Raw genomic sequence first — 18,536 nt, 5'->3', positions numbered from 1 at the left:
ATATATTTATTAAACAAAGTAATATCTTATTAATTCCTTTGGATATTAATTTAAGAAAACATAAAATGCACCTTACAAGTTATTATAATACTATTATCATTTTTTTAAATTCATAGAAAAAATATATAAAGGTGTAAATAATATTATGTTGTTAGGGGGGAAAAAAATAATGTAAACATAAAAAATCAAGTGTATATTTTGAAAAGAGTTACATATTTTATAAATATATATATATATAGATATAGATATACAATTTATTTTCTCAATGATCTTCGAAAATTTTTTTTTTTTAATAATGGTTTGGTCATAATAACAAATAATACCAATACCATTTGAAAGGTCATATTAAATAAGGAATATATAGTATTTAAAAGAATTATTAATTAAAAAATTTTGTGTAAATGCCATGAAATGATTTATAAAAAATTCTCTATGTTTTTTAATATATTAGGAACAAAAAGATATATGCATATACCTTCTTTACGATTTTATTTGTTTTTAAATAATGTACCTCGATTCAATATAAAGTTTCTTAAGTTATTTAATTCATTTTATGAATTTAGTACAAAAAAATATAACAATGATGAGAATAATAGAAATATTGAATTAGATAAGAAAATTCAACTGACCAACTTTAAATTAAGTGATAGTAGCTTAGATTATAATATCAGCAGTGATGATTCAGACGAAGAGTATATATTGGAAAGAGGGAAATTAAAAGGAATGGAAAATATTGATCGTTGTGGAGATAATAATGGATTACATATGAATGAGAAATATAAAGATAGAGAGAATCTAAAAAATGAAAAATTCGAAAATTTTGCTATTAAAACTAATTTTTTGAAGAAAAATATATGTTACAATAATGATACTAATTGTAATATGACCAAGGATGGTAATATTAATCCATTTGATAAAATGAATGAATCTTCTATGAAGAATAAATATATAAAAAGAGAGGTGAATATAAATAATAATTCTCTAATTGATAATAATTTATGTAAAGAAAAAAGAATGGATACAAGATATGAGAAATTTGATAAAATGATATACCACGGTATAAATAGTAACGATTGTAATAATATATATTCTGAAACAAATATATATGATACATATGATAGTGATACTAATAACAAGTGTAATAATAATATTAATAATAATAATATTAAAAATAGTAATATTAATAATAATAACAATAATAATAGTGATGATGATGATGATGATATACAAAATTATTTAAAATCAATGATAAAAGAAAATCAAAAAAATTACTGTTTTAATACAAATAATATTAAATCATTAAATGATGAATTGAATAAATTAGAATATTCATTAAAACCATCCATAAATGATATAAATAATATGAAAATATTTTTAAATTTTTTACAGAATGAAATTAATAAACATTATAAAAATTCATATGTAACTCCATTTGGATCAGTAATAAATGGTTTTTGGATGAGAAATAGTGATATTGATATATGTATTCAAATACCAATATTATTGAATAGAAAAGATCAGATAACATTTTTAAAAAAAATATGTTTACTCTTAAATAATTTTAATAATGGTGTTATTGAACAAAGATTTTCAGCTAAAGTACCTATAATCCATTTTTACTGTAATAACCGTGAAAAGTCCTTTGAGTTATCTTGTGACATTTCTGTAAATAATATATTAGCAGTGATAAATTCAAAACTAATTCAAAAATATGTTGCTATAGATAAACGATTACAAACTATGGGTATAGTCTTAAAATATTGGTCAAAGATAAGAAATATTAATGATAGATCAAAAGGATTTTTATCATCTTTTTCCTTAATTTTAATGATAATACATTTTTTACAAAATGTTGCTGAACCAAAAATACTTCCGTCACTTCAAGATATTTCTATTAAAAGGAATGAAAAACCATTTTATATAATGGGTGTTGATTGCAAATTTTGTCAAGACGATATTGTTATTCAGGATGAACTAAAACGATTAAATAATAGTATACATAATAATTTATATGTAGATATTTCTACACTTTTAATAGAATTTTTTAAATTTTATGGATATAAATATAAAAGTGGTATTATAGCAATAAGAGATATAAATGGTTATTACCAAAATTTTCAGACATTAAAAAAATTTGAATCATATTTCCTGTTTGTAGATAATCCTTTTGAAGTAGGGAAAAATGTTGCAAATATCTTCCCTTCCAATTATAAAACAATCATAAATGAAATGCAAAGGGCTTATAAAATTTTAAAAAATAATGGTTCTTGGAAAGATGTATGTAATTCAAAAGAAAACGTCTTATATTCATAATATTATATAATATCAAACATCATGTTATATTAAATTATTACAACATGAAAATATTATATAATATAATTTATATAAAATTTATTAATTTTTGTATTTTTTTTTATTAAATTATTTTTTTTTCTGTTTACTAATATTTTTTTTTTTTTTTTTAATAATTAAAAACTTTGTTACAAAAGACAAAAAAATTAAAACATATAATAATAATAATAATAATAAAATATAACATGTAGTATATATTTGTATTATATATTTTGTTTATACATTGGGAATTAAAGTCCACAATAAATATTTCATATATAAATTAATAATAATAATAATAATTATTATTATTATTATTATTATGAAATTTTTAATTATTTAACATTTTTCATTATTTTAAATTATGTTAAATATAATTAAATATACATATTAATAAATATAATTAATCATCCAGTATAATAATATCACTATTTTTATTAACATCATTACATTCATATGATTTATGAAAAAATTCTGAAGAAAAAAATCCTTCTGTTAAATCGATCAATTTCTTGCTATTTTCTGAATTTTTTCTAGCTCTTTCTTGATTATCGTTATGATATTCTTCTTCAACATTTTTCATTTCGACAAATTTATTTTTATCATCTTCCTTATTATATGGAAATACATTATTCTTATTATAATTACACGTGGAAGGATTAATTTGTTCAAAATTATTGTTTACAGAATTAATTGAATAGTTATTTATTTGATTTGTAAGTATATTTCTATTACCTTCTTTTTCTGGTAAATAATTTTCTGTATAATAATTATTAGATGGGATATGATTATTCTTTTCATTTAAATTACTCAAAGGTATATTTCTATTATTCTTATTATTATAATTAACGTTATAATCAGAATGTCCATATGTTGAATAATAATTATTATTATTTTCACAATTCATTCTATTTCTATTTTCCAAATTATCACTTAGTCTTTGATAGCCTGCATTATACTTTGCCTCATTAGAAAAATGGTTCTTTACATAAGTCTCATTATTGTAATTATTATCATTATTTCTATAAAAACCATCATTATTTTTTCTAGAAAAATCACTATGATGATTTATTCTGGTATTATTATCATGGTATGTATTATCATAAGCATTATCGAATTTATTAGAATTCCTTTTAAAATATTCCTTAGAACTATTACGATTATTTTTGTTAGAACTATTACGATTATTTTTGCTAGAACTATTACGATTATTTTTGCTAGAACTGTTACGTTTGTTTTCATTAAAAATGTTATATTTATTTTTGTTATAACTGTTTCTTGGATGATCGTTAGAATAATTTCGAAGTGGTTCTTTATAACTATTATGATTTTTATATTCAAAAGCGTTAAGATAATTTTCTTTAGAATAATCATCATGATTTATTCCGTGCGTATAATAATTATTCCTTTGGGGATCAATATAATGTTGTTTGTTCTTATAATGATTATTATAATAATTATATGAAGCCTTGTCGGTATTATACCTATTCGAACCAATATAATTTTTACTGTTATGTGTATCATGCATATGGTTGTTGTGAATATTATGATAATAATAATGATTACCCTTATTATTATTGTTATAATTATTTCCTGTATATTCATTATTACTATTATTAATACTATTATTATTATTATTATTATTATTATTATAATCTATTGAAGTGATATAACAATTTTTATCTTTATTATAATAATATTCTATATTTTTTTTAACATGGTTCTGATCATATTTATAATTATGCTTTGCATATTCATTAAATGAATAATTATTATTATTATGCATACTACTTCTAGAATAATATTCATTAGAACGATTCGTATTACTTAATACACCACAATTGTTTGTATTTTCATAATAAGTTTTATATTCTTCTTTTTCCATACCTTTATCAGCATAATAAAATTTTCTAATTAAATTATGAGAATCATCAGTCATATTTTTATTGTCATATGTATTCCTTGTAGTATATAAATCATCATGTATATTTTGATGAACTCCTGAATTTATGTTATTACTTTCCGATATTATAGGAAAATCTTCTATTTCATTATCTTCCGTGTCATTACCTGATACAATACATCCTTTAAACAAAATTATAACTTGGTTCTTTTTTAATAATATAGCCCCTCGGCGAATTAAAGGTTTATTATATAATATAATTTTGGGATATATATATTTATTACTTTCAAGATACGTGAATATTTCATTATATTCTTGTTCATATGCGTATATAAAACTCTTTCCATCATATAATAAAAAGCGATAGAATCTTCTATACTTATTACTTTTTATATTATTACCATCTTTTTTATTATTATTTGATATTTTACTATTTTTATTATTTTTTCTACTTTTTATTTCACAATCATGTTTTTCGTCTGGTTCTGAATGGCTGAAAATTTCTTTGCTGTCATCTTCATTTTCTTTATCATCTTCCTCTGTAATATTTTCAAATTTATACATTCGTTCACTAATATTTACATAATTTATTACTTCAAAAATATTTATTCCATCTAAATAATATTCTTTTATATTAGAAATATTTGGGGGTAAACACCCTAAAGGTTTGGAGTAATTGAATGTATTAATTATGAAATGTTCATACAGTTCTTCATCACTCAAATCCTTCTGTTCATTCCCTGAATTTAATTTATATTTTGTTAAAAAATTTTCATAATTTAATTTAATTACATTATTTTCTATTAGCTTTTTCATTATCATTATTCATTTTTTTTTCTTTTTTTTTAATCATTCCATTTTAGAGATAAAATAAATGTACTAAGTATATATTAGTCTTAATAAAATATGCAAAACAAAACAAAAAAAAAAAATAAAAATATATACATATATATATAATATATATATATATATATATATATATATATATATATATATATATATGTTCTGAAATGCAAATAACACAAAAATGAAGCAGTTATAAAATAATTTTATACATTTATATTCGTCGCATTACCTAGAATATGGTTTATTATTATTTATTTTTTTTTGTTTACTTATTTTATTATATATATATATATATATATATATATTAATTTTTTTTTGGAGGGGGAGAGGAGTATATAATTATATTTTGTTCACGTTATACAATGCCATCTTACACATAAGTACAATAATTCGTATTTCAATATTTTTGTGTGTATATGATATTATGTTTAACCCTGTAAGTATTATTTTATATACATTAATTATTTCTTAAATAAATTAATTAGAAAGAATATATATATATATATATATTATACATACAATTAACCAGCTTTATTACTTTTTTATACAATTGTATGATATTATATCCACATATAGTATAGTTCTTTACGTTTAATTATATATAAGAAGAGTACTGAATATGTGCAATATATATATATATATATATATATGTATATATTTATTAATTTATTTATTTATTTTCTTATTTTTTATTTTCTTATTTTTTATTTCATTATTACAAAGTTGTTTTACATGTTCGAATTATTAACCAAAAAATGAAATATTATAAAAATAATAAAACAAAAAGGCACATATATATATATAATATAGTGAATAGTTACTTTTAGATATAAATAAATATAATACAAATAAATTTGAAAATATAGAAGTATGCACAAAAATAAAATAAAGAAGGGCCAATATATATTTTGATCATTGTATTGATATATATATGTATATAATTCACACAAAAATATGTTCATGAATTTTTTTTTTAAAGATATATATATTATATATATATATATATATATATTAATTCAATTGAAAAAATTCAAAAATTATATGAATATCTAAAACACTTGGATCTAATTTTAAAATAACAAATAAATAAAATATATATATATATATTTAAAGGATGAAAACAAATTATTTTGTTTTCCTTCGGTTCTCCAAGAAACCAATTAATTAAAAAGTAAAATATGAATAATTATCCAAAAATATATATATATATATATATAAATGATTTTTTTTTTTTATTTCTTATCATGAAACATTTTTTATAAGAATTAAATATACATATGCATATATTTAATTATAGTATAGTTCATCTTTTGTATCAAAACCAAGTGGAGGTGAATCTTGAGTTCGCTTTGTCAAAATTTCTACACCGTTGTTAGTAATTAATAAAGTGTGTTCAAACTGAGCTGACAATTTTCCATCTGATGTTGCACTTGTCCATTGATCTGGCCATAATACATCACTATAATGTCCTTGATTAATCATAGGTTCAATAGTAAAAACATGACCTGGTTTCATTATACCTACGGCTTTATTTTTTTTAAAATGAGGTACGGTTGGATTACTGTGAAATAGTTTTCCAACACCATGTCCTGAATAGGAACGAACAACTGAGAAGTTTTTTTTTGATACATATGCATCTATTAAAGTTCCAATATTTTTATAAAACATTCCAGGTTTACATTTTTTAATAGCTTCCATTAAAGAAAAATAACAAGTCTCTACTAATTCTTTACCTTCTTTTGGTACATCATTTATATCTCCAACAAAATAAGTTTCATTTAAATCTGAATGTACACCTTTATAAAAAACACTAATATCAATATTTATTATATCACCAGATTTTAATGGTCTATAATCTGGTATCCCATGACATACAATTTCATTCACAGAAGTACAACATGATTTTGGAAATTTATAATAATTTAAAGTTGATGGATATGCATTATTTTTAATTATAAATTCGTGAACTTTTCTATCTATTTCATCAGTAGTAACTCCTGGTGAAACTAACGTATGAGCATAGTCTAAGGTTTTTCTTCCTAATATACAAGCTTCTCTAATTCTTTGTATTTCTTCTTCATTATTTACATAAATATCACTTTTTCTCTTATATATTAATTCCGATTCTGGAATAGAACTAATTGCATAATCAGGTCGTTCGATATGTGAGGGCACATGATTAATTTTAGATAAAGGCCATGGTCGCACATCTCCTGTGAATTTAAAATTAACAAAGTTTTTTAAATGGTCATCATAAACCCAATATTTTCTATTAGTAGGATCAAAATTTTCTGGTGATAAATGTTTTTTAACTATGGTCTTCAAATGATCTTCTTTTTCATTATTTTCCTTATTCATATTTTCATGTATCTTTTGATGTTCTTTCCAAGAACCCTTAAAACATTCTTGATTACAAAAATAACTAAATATTTTATTTTTTAAACATATAGGGCAACTTAATTTTTTAATTAATACTTTTTTGCATCCACTACACAAATTTTCTTCATTTTTTTTTTCAAATTTTTCATTTAAATTTAAAGTCTCATTTATCTGTGTATCTAAATTATTATTATTATTATTATTATTATTATTATTATTATTACTATTTTCTTTATTACAATATTCATCATTTTTAACATGTTTATTTATTTCATTCATAGTATCATTTTCATTATTATTATTATTATAATCAACAGATTTAACATTATCTTTTATTTCATGATCTTTCAAATTTACTCCATTTAATAAAATATTTTTATTCTTGGAAACATTATTCTTATTATCATCTGAATTTATTTTTATATTTTCAATTTGTTTTTCTATATCATCAATATTTGCCATAATGGAATTTAATTTACATATATATTTGTTTTATTTTATTTTTTAAATAGTATTGTTCTTTTTATATATTTTTCTTCAAAGGAAGAAATGTAATACTTTTTTTTTTTTCATTTGTGAAAGAAGCATTTTTCACATTTAAAAATCTGTAATATATATAAATATATATATATAGATAAGTTAAAAAATTAAAAAATATAGAATAAAATAGAAAATAATTTTATAAATAAATATATAATATGATATATAAATAATATAGATTTATATTACATATGTCATATTATATATATATATATATATATATATATATATTGTATATATAAATAAAGTGAATATATAATATATATATATATAATATAATAATTTTTTTCTTTTTATAACACTCTTAAAATATAAAATTCAGAATTTCATCTGTTCATAACTATATTCATAGAATATATTCTTTTTTTTTTTTGGAATTTTTTTTATTTCTTTTTATTTTGTTTTTTATTTTTTATTTAATAATTTATAATTTATAAAACACAATTCTTCTTTTTTTTTTATAATATATTTGTTTTTTTCTCCCTATATATAATATATTATATATATTTTTTTTTTTTCACATTTGGAATTTTCTTGTATTTATCAAAATTCATATAACATATAAATAATATGTATCTATATATATATATATGTATATATATGTATATGTGGTTATAAAAATGAAATGAATCTTTTCCTTTTTATATGTATAGCATTATTTATATATTTAGATAAATTTCATTTACCTAATTCATTAAAGTATAATTTCAAAAGGAGTTTATTATTAAAATTAGGACATCAACAAACAGTTCTTTCTAAAAATAGTGAAGCCACAAAAAGTGGGGGAATGTTTTTTATACGAAATTCATTTCTTTATAGAAATAAGAATTTTCTTAAAAGTACGAATTACAAAAAAGAAAAATTACATACATATTATTTTCTTCTATACCATTTAATAAATAAATATATAATATATATATATATATATATATATTGTATATTATTCCATATATATTTTTATATATTATTTTTATGAATCCTTTTTTTATTTTTTCAGTATACATGTTATTGTCATTTATCCTTTCATTTGTCGACTATTTTATTTGTATATTTTGTTTTTCATACCTCTAAATAAATTGGAGTGGTTGCATTTTACAATTCATAATTTTATTTCTCCTTATAATGGACTATATATATATATTTATTTTACCTTATAAATAATATTAAAAGTTTTATATATTTTATTATTTATATATATATATTCTATACATTTATATATACGTGTCAAAAATATAAATGAAAACATACTGTTACTAATATTACATTTATATATATACTTAATATATACTTAAATAATCATATATTTTGTTACTATTAAAAAAAATGTGTATACAAATATTTTTAAATAGTAACTATAAAATGTATGATTTATATATATAAAGTTTATATGCTTTTAAATTAATAAGCAAAATAATAAATAAATAAATAAATAATATTATACAATATAAATATAAAGATATCATAAAAATATATATATATTTTTTTTTTTTTTTTTATTTATATATAATTTTTTCTTATCATTTTAAGTAGATAAATACATATTTAAAAGATTATTTCATTCAAAAATGGATAATGCTAATAAATTACCAAAATGGAATCAACCCTCAAAAGAAGGAAAGAAAATAACTAACTTGTTTGTGAACAATTCCTTGACACATAGCAAAGTGGAATTTATACCTCAGGTAAACCTATAAATTCTTGTATTATTTTATAATATATATATATATATATATATATGAAAAATATTTTTATATATTATATTTCACTTTATTTTGTTTTTACATCTTTTATGATATATATATATTTTTTTTTTTTTATAATTCAGGAGGGAAATAAAATAAAGTGGTATGCTTGTGGTCCAACCGTTTACGATGCTGCTCATTTGGGACATGCAAGAACATATGTTAGCTTTGATATTATAAGAAGAATATTAGTTAATTATTTCAAGTATGATGTATTTATGGTAATAAACATAACCGATATTGATGATAAGATAATTAAAAGAAGTGTAGAAGAAAAAATTGGCTTTACTGAATTAGCTAGAAAATGGGAATATGAATTTTGGGAAGACATGAAAAGTTTGAACGTTCTTTTACCAACAGCTATTACTAGAGTAAGTGAATATGTAGGTGATATTGTAAAATATATAGAAAAAATTATTGAAAATAAATATGCTTATGTAAGTGAAGAAGGGAGTGTATATTTTGACATTGATGAATTTAAAAAAAGTGAAAAACATTTTTATGCACGTATGGAACCTTTATCTGTAAAGGATGAAAACAAAATATTAGAAGGGGAAGGAGATTTAGGAGTAATTTCAAAGAAGAAAAAAAATGCATACGATTTTGCATTATGGAAATCCTCTAAACCAAATGAACCACATTGGGATTCCCCATGGGGAAAGGGTAGACCTGGTTGGCATATTGAATGTTCAACTATGGCTAGTAATATATTAGGAGATGTTTTAGATATTCATAGTGGAGGAATTGATTTAAGATTTCCTCATCATGATAATGAGCTAGCTCAGAGTGAAGCTTTCTTTGATCATAGTCAATGGGTAAATTATTTTTTACATTCAGGACATTTACATATTGAAGGTTTAAAAATGTCCAAATCGTTAAAAAATTTCATAACAATAAAAAATATGTTAACAAAATATACTTCGAATCAAATTCGTATATTATTTCTTCTTAATAAGTGGGATAATTTTATGAACTATAGCCCTAATGGAGAAAGCATGGTACAATGTATTGAAATTGATAAATCATTTACCAACTTTTTTGCCATAATTCTCATGAAAATCAAAAATTTTGATCTGAATAGTTGTAACTTATATTGGAGTGATGCAGATAACAAATTAAATTTATTATTTAGACAAACAAAAAACAAAATCCATGAACATTTCCTTGATAATTTTAATACACCTGATGCTCTTTTAGCTATTCAAAAATTAATTACAGAAATAAATATATATATGGATAAGGAAAAAATACAAATCGGATTACTTTTAGAAATAAAGCATTATATTAATTTCATTTTTGATACATTTGGATTGATATATGGTGATGCACCTAAAGGAAAATATGACAAATTTGATGAACTCTTACAAACACTTGGTACCTATAGAAGAAATATTAGAATAAACTTACAAAGCAATGCAAAATTAATTCGAAATATTTTAAAAGAAAAAAACAAAAAAAATGATTTAGATCCTGTTGCTGCACAAGAAAAAAGTGAACTACTACACTCCGAATTTATAAATAATATAAAAGCAAACAATGAACTTTTATTAAAAGAATGTGATTTATTAAGAGATCAACACTTATTAAATATGGGTATTCTAATTGATGATAGACCTAACAACGAATTTGTTATAAAAATTATAGATGATAATCAATTGCAACAAGAAAAAAATAAGAGAGAGCAAGAATTAAGTAAAAAAATGGCTGGAGATCAAAAAAAGGGTAATCAAAATGAAAAGAGAGAATAATAAAGAATATATATAGTATAATTAAATAAATGAATGAGAAGACCATAAATTAAATAAAATTAAAATGAATTAATATGCATAAATTTATTTGTTATAAAATTTGTGGAATAATAATAAGGTAAATTTATATATATATATATATATATATATATATATATGTATATTTGTTTTAATATTTTTTTTTTTTCTTTTTTTTTTTTAAATCTCACCCATTCCTTATTGTCCTAATATAAAATGCTTAATATATGTACATATTATATATATATATATTTATATATTAGAAAAAAAAGAAAACTTTTTTTTAATTACATTTTTATATTATTATATATATATCTTACAAGTCATATATATTTTTATTAATTATCTATTTAATGAATGTCATTTATTTGTTATAATTTTAGAATATTAAAATGTTGTATAATGCTAATAAATATTATTATTAATAATAATATTATTATTATTATACATATAAAATAATTTTAATAATCACCTTTTGAATATCTTTTTTAAAAATATTAGTTCACATTTTATTTTATTTTATTTTTTTTTTTTATTTTTTTTTTTTTTTTAATATAATTATAAAAATTCAAACCTGAAGATTTACATTTTATAATATTCATGAACATTTAATTAACTTCTAATTTTAAAATATTTATTCAGTTAATTTTTTTAATAAGAAATTGTTTTAATACTTAGGACTATGTATAAAATGATATAATTTATTTTTTATAATGACATTATATAGGATATAATATGTATATATAACTTGAGAAAAAAAAAAAAAATATTGCATTATGATAAATTTGCAATGGGCAATTTTGTGTTTGTTTAATTTTTTATGATATATATAAAATATATATATAGGAAAATAATATTCCTTATATATAAAATAAATAATATATATATATATATATATATTTATATATATATATTTTTTTTTTTTTTTATGGTATGATGCTTTCTTTTAATTCAGTTATGTTTTATTTTTGTTAAAAAATGGCTGAAAGGAAGGTTTTGAATAAATATATCCCACCGGATTTTGATCCGGATAAGTTAATGGAAAGTAAGAAATTGTTAAAAAAAATAGAAAAGAGAAAGAATAGGAACCAGAATAAGACTAAAAAGAAATTAATGAATATAAGAATGATGTATCCATTTACTTTGAAATGTAATAAATGTAAAACGTTTACGTACGTTGGTACAAAATTTAATTCAAGAGTCGAAAAATTAAAGGATGAAACTTATTTGAATATACCAATATGGAAATTTTATGGCAAATGTCAAGAATGTAAAAATGAAATTATATTTAAAACAGATCCTAAGAATGGTGATTATTTATTAATAGCTGGAGGTACACGAACCTATGATGCACATAAAGAACAAGAATTAGCAGATGATTATTATAGAAATAGTAATGTTAAAGATGAAGATAAAATTAAAAATACAGAAAAACAATCATATAATGCCATGTTAGAATTAAAAATGAATGAACAATTAGAAGAATTACAAAATATGAATAAAAGACATTTAGATAAATTTAGTAGTATAAATAAAGCTTTAAATCGTTTATATGAAAAAAGCGAATTAGAAAACAAAGAAAACAATTTCTTTATGAATAATCTAGACTCAGAGGATGAAAAGGCATTTTTTAGTTTACTTAATAAAAGTAGGTCGTCTAAAGATCATATAGGGGACAATTTGAACAAATATAATCCATCAAATAACAATTGGGTAAATAAAAATATAGAAAAGGATAATATTATAATAGAAGAAGTAGAACTTGATGATAATAAAAATAACAATGATGAAGTAAATGAATATATAAGTGAAGGTGAAGGTGAACATTCAGATGGAAATAATATCAATGAAGTTAATGAATCATTTTCAGATTTATTATTAAAAAAGAAAAAAAATAGATATGAAAAAGAAAATACAGTAAAAATTAAACAAGGAAATATTGATACTGAAGATAAACCCAAAGATAATCAACAAGACAAAACAAATAATATCTCTTTTAAAAATACGATAAGTAATAATAGTTCATCATTTTCAAATATAATTCATAAACCAATGTTTAATAAAATAAATAAAGAAACAAATTTTAATTTTGTAATAAAGAAAAAAGAAAATTTTCAAAGTCTTTTGAGTGAATATAATTCTGATAATTCCAATGAATCAGATAATTGAACCAAATATAGAGCAAAAATATAATACATTCATAATTTTATCATTCATATGCTTATTTTTTTTTGTGCACAATATATATATATATATGTATGTATATATATACTTTTTTTGTTTATTTAACACAAATAAATATTTAATTTTTTATTGTTAATATATATATATATATATATATATATATGTATATATATATCAAATAAAGAATCTCAAATTGAATATATTTATGTATTGTTTATAATCATAAATGCAAAACTATACATATATATATTAAAAATCTTCACTTTTTAATTAAAAAAAAATTTAAATAAAACAATATCACAAATTATTTTAAAAGAAATATAAATAATATTCTATGTCATATATATATATATATATATATATTTTTTAATTAACCAAACATTAAAAGAAGAAAAAAAAAAATTATTAATATGTTGTGTATACAAAATTTTATATTTGTCAACATTAAATTTTATTATTAAAAATTTTATTTATTTGTCATTTGGTTGTATTCTATTATATCTTTCGTAATTCCAATTTTTCAAGAAATAAGCAGGTAGATAGCAATCGTTACATTTTAAAAATTCATTTTTAACTGTATCTTTTATTGAACCGATGGAAGAATATCCATGATCATATAAAATACAATAGTTAAATTTAAAATAAAGAATAAATGTCCATATGGCACCATATGTCCAATAAAAGACAGGATTAACATATAAATATGGCGGTAATCCTCTTGAACTCACATTTAAAATTTGTAATTTTTCAGTATTCGTATCATTAAATCTTGTACCATTAATAAAAGCTAATGTAGAATAAAATATCGTTGGATCAATAGAATTTGTTTTTAATTGATCTATAATAGTAATTTGATATTTTTTTTGTACGTTTTCTATAAAATTAGTAATACCATTTTTCCAAGTTCCTTTGATTATACTTATATGAAAATCAAACATAAAAGCACTTTCATTTAAAAATTGATAAACCTCAGGAAATTCATTCATTTCATCTTTAAAATAAATAAGTTGTGGTTTTTTTCTTTTGATATTCATATCCTTAAGATATTTTGCATATGCACACCGAAATAAATGTAAAATAACAACAGCATCCTTTCCACCATTAAATGATAAAAAGACATTGCTCTCTTTACATAAACGGAAAATATCATAAATATAATCTATACCCATCATTATATCTTCCGATAATTCCATCACTTTTTTTTTTAATATAAATTCATCATTATAATAATTTATTATATCATAATTATACATATTTGCCTTAATCATATCCTTATTTCTAATAACATTTTTTGTTTCCCTCTGAACATGGGTCATATTGTTATTAATTAACTCTTTATTCTGTTCATTTAATTTACTTTTTTCAATCAAATGATCATTATATAAATTTTCTATCCTTTCATATAACATCAATGAATTTGAATAATCATTCCATACATCATTGTCTTTGCTATCCATTATTATATATTAAAAAAAAAAAAAATTTTTTTTTTTTTTTTTTTTTTTTTTTTTTTTTTTGAATATATTGGCATATAATGAAAATTTTTTAATTATAATATCTTCAAATTATTTTAAAAGAACTTTAATTAACATATTTTTAATAATTTCAAACTGTAAAATTAAAAATATTTCATGCATATAATTAAAAAATAAATAATATATATTATTATATTATATTATATTATATCATATTATATTATATTTATTTATTATATATAATGGATGTACGTCGGAAAAAATAAAATAAAATAATTTTGGAACTAAAAAGAAATTGACGAAATATATTTCTAACATAACCTTAAGTAATCTTTTAATTTAAAAAGTAAAAATCAAAATATAAATTCAATATATTATATAAAAATAACATAAATACTTATGTAACCTCGAGTGTATATATATATATATATTGTGAAAATATAACATAATAATAAATAGATTATACTACATAAAGTTATATATGTAATTTTAAAGAAAAGTACACATTTATTAATTATTCCAAATTATTATAAATTAATTTAAACAGGGCAATTGTGGAAGTGTAAAAATGCAAAATATAATTAGGATTATAATAAATATATTTACAATTTATTTAGGAACATACATTTTGAAGATATAAATAAATAAATATATTATATACATTTATATTTTTATATATTTATAAATATTTTTAGAAAAGTGAAAAATAAAATAATGCATTAAAATAAATAAACATATATATATATATATATATATATTTGTCATAGAATAAAATATTTAAATGCATAATGGATATTTAGTAATGATTTAATATCATATGTTAATATACTTTCATTTTTTCTTTTTTGTGTCTGTTTTTAAATAGTATAGTGTACCCTTTTTTCTTTTTATTCAAAAATGTCAACTTGTTAATTACCATCAAAGGTATCATAATTCTTTATATAACATTTCATTTATGACAAAGGTAAATCTAATGGTTATATAAACATATATATAGGGAAAAAAAAAAAAGAAAAAAAAAAAAAAAAAAAAAAAAAAAAAAAAGAACGATTTAAAATATATTTCTTCCAATTTGTTTTATTTTCATATTTTTAATGACACCATTTGCACATATTAATATATTTTGAACAAGTCCCATTTAATCATTCTTTTTTATGTAGAAAAAAAGAAAAAGAAAAATACATGAAAAAAAAACATCAATATTATATAAATTTTCATTTAAAATAAATATTCACATAGAATACATAGACGCACATATATTAATATTAGGAAAAATAGGGAAATATTTCTTTTAAAATAATCATAGAAATTATATTTTTATTAGTTTCATTGTATATATAATATTAACATGTATGTAATTCTTATATAAAGTAATAAAAAAATATGTAACTATATATGAAGTGTTTTAATTCTTTTTGTAATATATATTTTTTTAAATTTAATAAAACATAGGTTAACTTTATTTATTTCGTTTCTTAATATTTTAACATTGTTTATTTCTATAACAAATGTATGAAATTTGAATAAATAGACAATATTTGATATTCCTATATATTAAATAAGTTTTTGTGAATAAAAATTCTACAAATATAATGCTATATAATATATATATATATATATATATATATATATATATATATGTATGTGTGTATATATAATAAATCCGTTATGTCATTTATTGTGTTCCTCTTATTCCTTTGTCAAATTCAAAAAAAAAAAAGAAAAGAATGATATCATAAAACCTTATTTATAAGTCTTTAAAAGGTTCCAAAAATTTTAATTATATATTTATTTTATGCTAACGAAAAATATATAACAAAAATGACGATAGAATTTTTCTGATTATTACAAGAGTTATAAATATAATTATATTTAGTTATTATATTAAAACATATTTCTTTCCATTATTCTTATATATATATATATAATTATTAATATTTTTTTTTTTTTGTAATTTTTGTATTTCTTATTAAAAAAATAAAATTTTATATAAAAAAAAAAGCATACATTTAAATAACACAAAATTGTAAAATGGTAATGTAATAAATTTATATTGTTCTTGTAAGGTGTGTAATGAAAACAGAAAAAGTATACATATAAATACATATTTTATATGTATAATATATATATATATATATATAATGTAAGCATAAAAAAAAAAAAAAAATACAATTTTCTTGCACTTTGTTGCATTGTAATTTTCTTATTTAACAAGTACATGTACATTCTTAATAAATAAAAATTTATTAAAAAAAAATAACATTATATCTTTATATATATATATGTTTCCTACCAAAATACATATTTTATATTTAACATAGAAATATATTTTATTTTAAACATAATTAAAAAAATAAAATAATATAAAAAAAATAATTTTAATTGTTTAAGAGCATGTTCTTATTATTGTAGAAAAAAATATATTTTTCATTTTTCTTTTTTTTTGTTTTTTCGGTTTTCTATAAATTTTGTGAAATAACAAAAATATTAAATACATTTAACAATTAATTGTTTATTTATTTTTCCGCCTTGCAGAAACATTCTTAAAATTTTTTAAGAGTTTCGTATATATATATATATATATATATATATATATATACATATATATTTTTGTGTCTGCATTAAAGAATACTTTGTAACTTTTTATTTTTTATTTCATTTTTATTGTGTTACTAATATTTGCAGATAAATATATAACTTTATCTTTTTATTTATAATAGATTTTTTGTTGTATTTTTTTTTTTTCGTTTCTTTCTTTTTTTGTTTGTTTGTATCTTTTTAGTACCCATATTCTATTTTTTTTTTTTTTTTTATTAAATATATTGATTTCTTATTTTTTTTATATTATCATACGTTAAAATTAAAAAGACATTCACACATTTTCATCTTAACATTTTATTATTTGGTTATATACAAAAATTTTTTAGACATTGCAACATTCTTATATATTTTTTCTTTTGGCATGCGTAACGAAACAAAAAAATAATAATAATAATAAATATATATATATATATTTATATATATATGTATATTCATTTATCGTTGCATTAAAAAAATAGGAATGTATCCATACTTGTAACAACTCCACTTTTATATTAATATTAGCTCTTTTGTTAAACACTTGTTTATAATTCTGTATTAATTTATTTCCCCTTTTTATTTTTCTATCACCTTATTTTGTTTTTCTATATATTATATATGTATTCCTTGTATATATTAAAAAATTATCATAATATAGTGAAATAACCAAAAAATAAAAAAATTAAAAAATAAAAAAATAAAAAAAAAGAATTCTATTAATATACCAACATTAAGGAACAATTTATACATATCCGATACAGGATATTTAAAAATAATAAAAAAAAAAAAA

The 18,536-nt window shown here is 18.9% G+C and overlaps 6 protein-coding genes across 8 annotated transcripts; 3 read left to right on the top strand and 3 right to left on the bottom strand.

Annotated features, from left to right (window-relative positions):
- Positions 1 to 465: 465 nt before the first annotated feature.
- PF3D7_1015500 (nucleotidyltransferase, putative) lies at positions 466 to 2,313 on the top strand (the record flags this gene model as incomplete). Its single annotated transcript, XM_001347401.1, has 1 exon — positions 466 to 2,313. The coding sequence occupies one exon, from the start codon at positions 466 to 468 to the stop codon at positions 2,311 to 2,313; it is 1,848 nt and encodes a 615-aa protein (XP_001347437.1).
- Positions 2,314 to 2,734: 421 nt separating this feature from the next.
- On the bottom strand, positions 2,735 to 5,056 carry PF3D7_1015400 (conserved Plasmodium protein, unknown function; the record flags this gene model as incomplete). The annotated part of the gene is made up of 1 exon (XM_001347400.1): positions 2,735 to 5,056. One exon carries the CDS (start codon positions 5,054 to 5,056, stop codon positions 2,735 to 2,737), a length of 2,322 nt encoding a protein of 773 aa, XP_001347436.1.
- Positions 5,057 to 6,367: 1,311 nt separating this feature from the next.
- Positions 6,368 to 7,921, bottom strand: PF3D7_1015300 (methionine aminopeptidase 1b, putative; the record flags this gene model as incomplete). The annotated part of the gene is made up of 1 exon (XM_001347399.1): positions 6,368 to 7,921. The coding sequence occupies one exon, from the start codon at positions 7,919 to 7,921 to the stop codon at positions 6,368 to 6,370; it is 1,554 nt and encodes a 517-aa protein (XP_001347435.1).
- Positions 7,922 to 8,624: 703 nt separating this feature from the next.
- PF3D7_1015200.1 (cysteine--tRNA ligase) lies at positions 8,625 to 11,489 on the top strand (the record flags this gene model as incomplete). Of its 3 annotated transcripts, none has more annotated exons than XM_024473281.1 (3): positions 8,625 to 8,838; positions 9,530 to 9,681; positions 9,825 to 11,489. In XM_024473281.1, the coding sequence occupies 3 exons, from the start codon at positions 8,625 to 8,627 to the stop codon at positions 11,487 to 11,489; spliced, it is 2,031 nt and encodes a 676-aa protein (XP_024329093.1). The 3 variants fall into 3 exon arrangements, with proteins under 3 accessions (XP_024329093.1, XP_001347434.2, XP_024329092.1); XM_001347398.2 differs by having other exon boundaries at positions 9,527 to 9,681; XM_024473282.1 differs by lacking the exon at positions 8,625 to 8,838 and having other exon boundaries at positions 9,565 to 9,681.
- A 996-nt stretch (positions 11,490 to 12,485) lies between these two features.
- Positions 12,486 to 13,676, top strand: PF3D7_1015100 (uncharacterized protein; the record flags this gene model as incomplete). The annotated part of the gene is made up of 1 exon (XM_001347397.1): positions 12,486 to 13,676. One exon carries the CDS (start codon positions 12,486 to 12,488, stop codon positions 13,674 to 13,676), a length of 1,191 nt encoding a protein of 396 aa, XP_001347433.1.
- Positions 13,677 to 14,161: 485 nt separating this feature from the next.
- On the bottom strand, positions 14,162 to 15,148 carry PF3D7_1015000 (FAD synthetase, putative; the record flags this gene model as incomplete). The annotated part of the gene is made up of 1 exon (XM_001347396.1): positions 14,162 to 15,148. The coding sequence occupies one exon, from the start codon at positions 15,146 to 15,148 to the stop codon at positions 14,162 to 14,164; it is 987 nt and encodes a 328-aa protein (XP_001347432.1).
- Positions 15,149 to 18,536: the final 3,388 nt, after the last annotated feature.

The sequence above is a fragment of the Plasmodium falciparum genome (genome assembly GCF_000002765.6).
Source record: "Plasmodium falciparum 3D7 genome assembly, chromosome: 10".
In the NCBI taxonomy this organism is placed as follows: Eukaryota; Apicomplexa; class Aconoidasida; order Haemosporida; family Plasmodiidae; genus Plasmodium; species Plasmodium falciparum.
The sequence above is the reverse complement of the archived record's forward strand: the minus strand, read 5'-3'. Positions and strand labels throughout refer to the sequence as shown.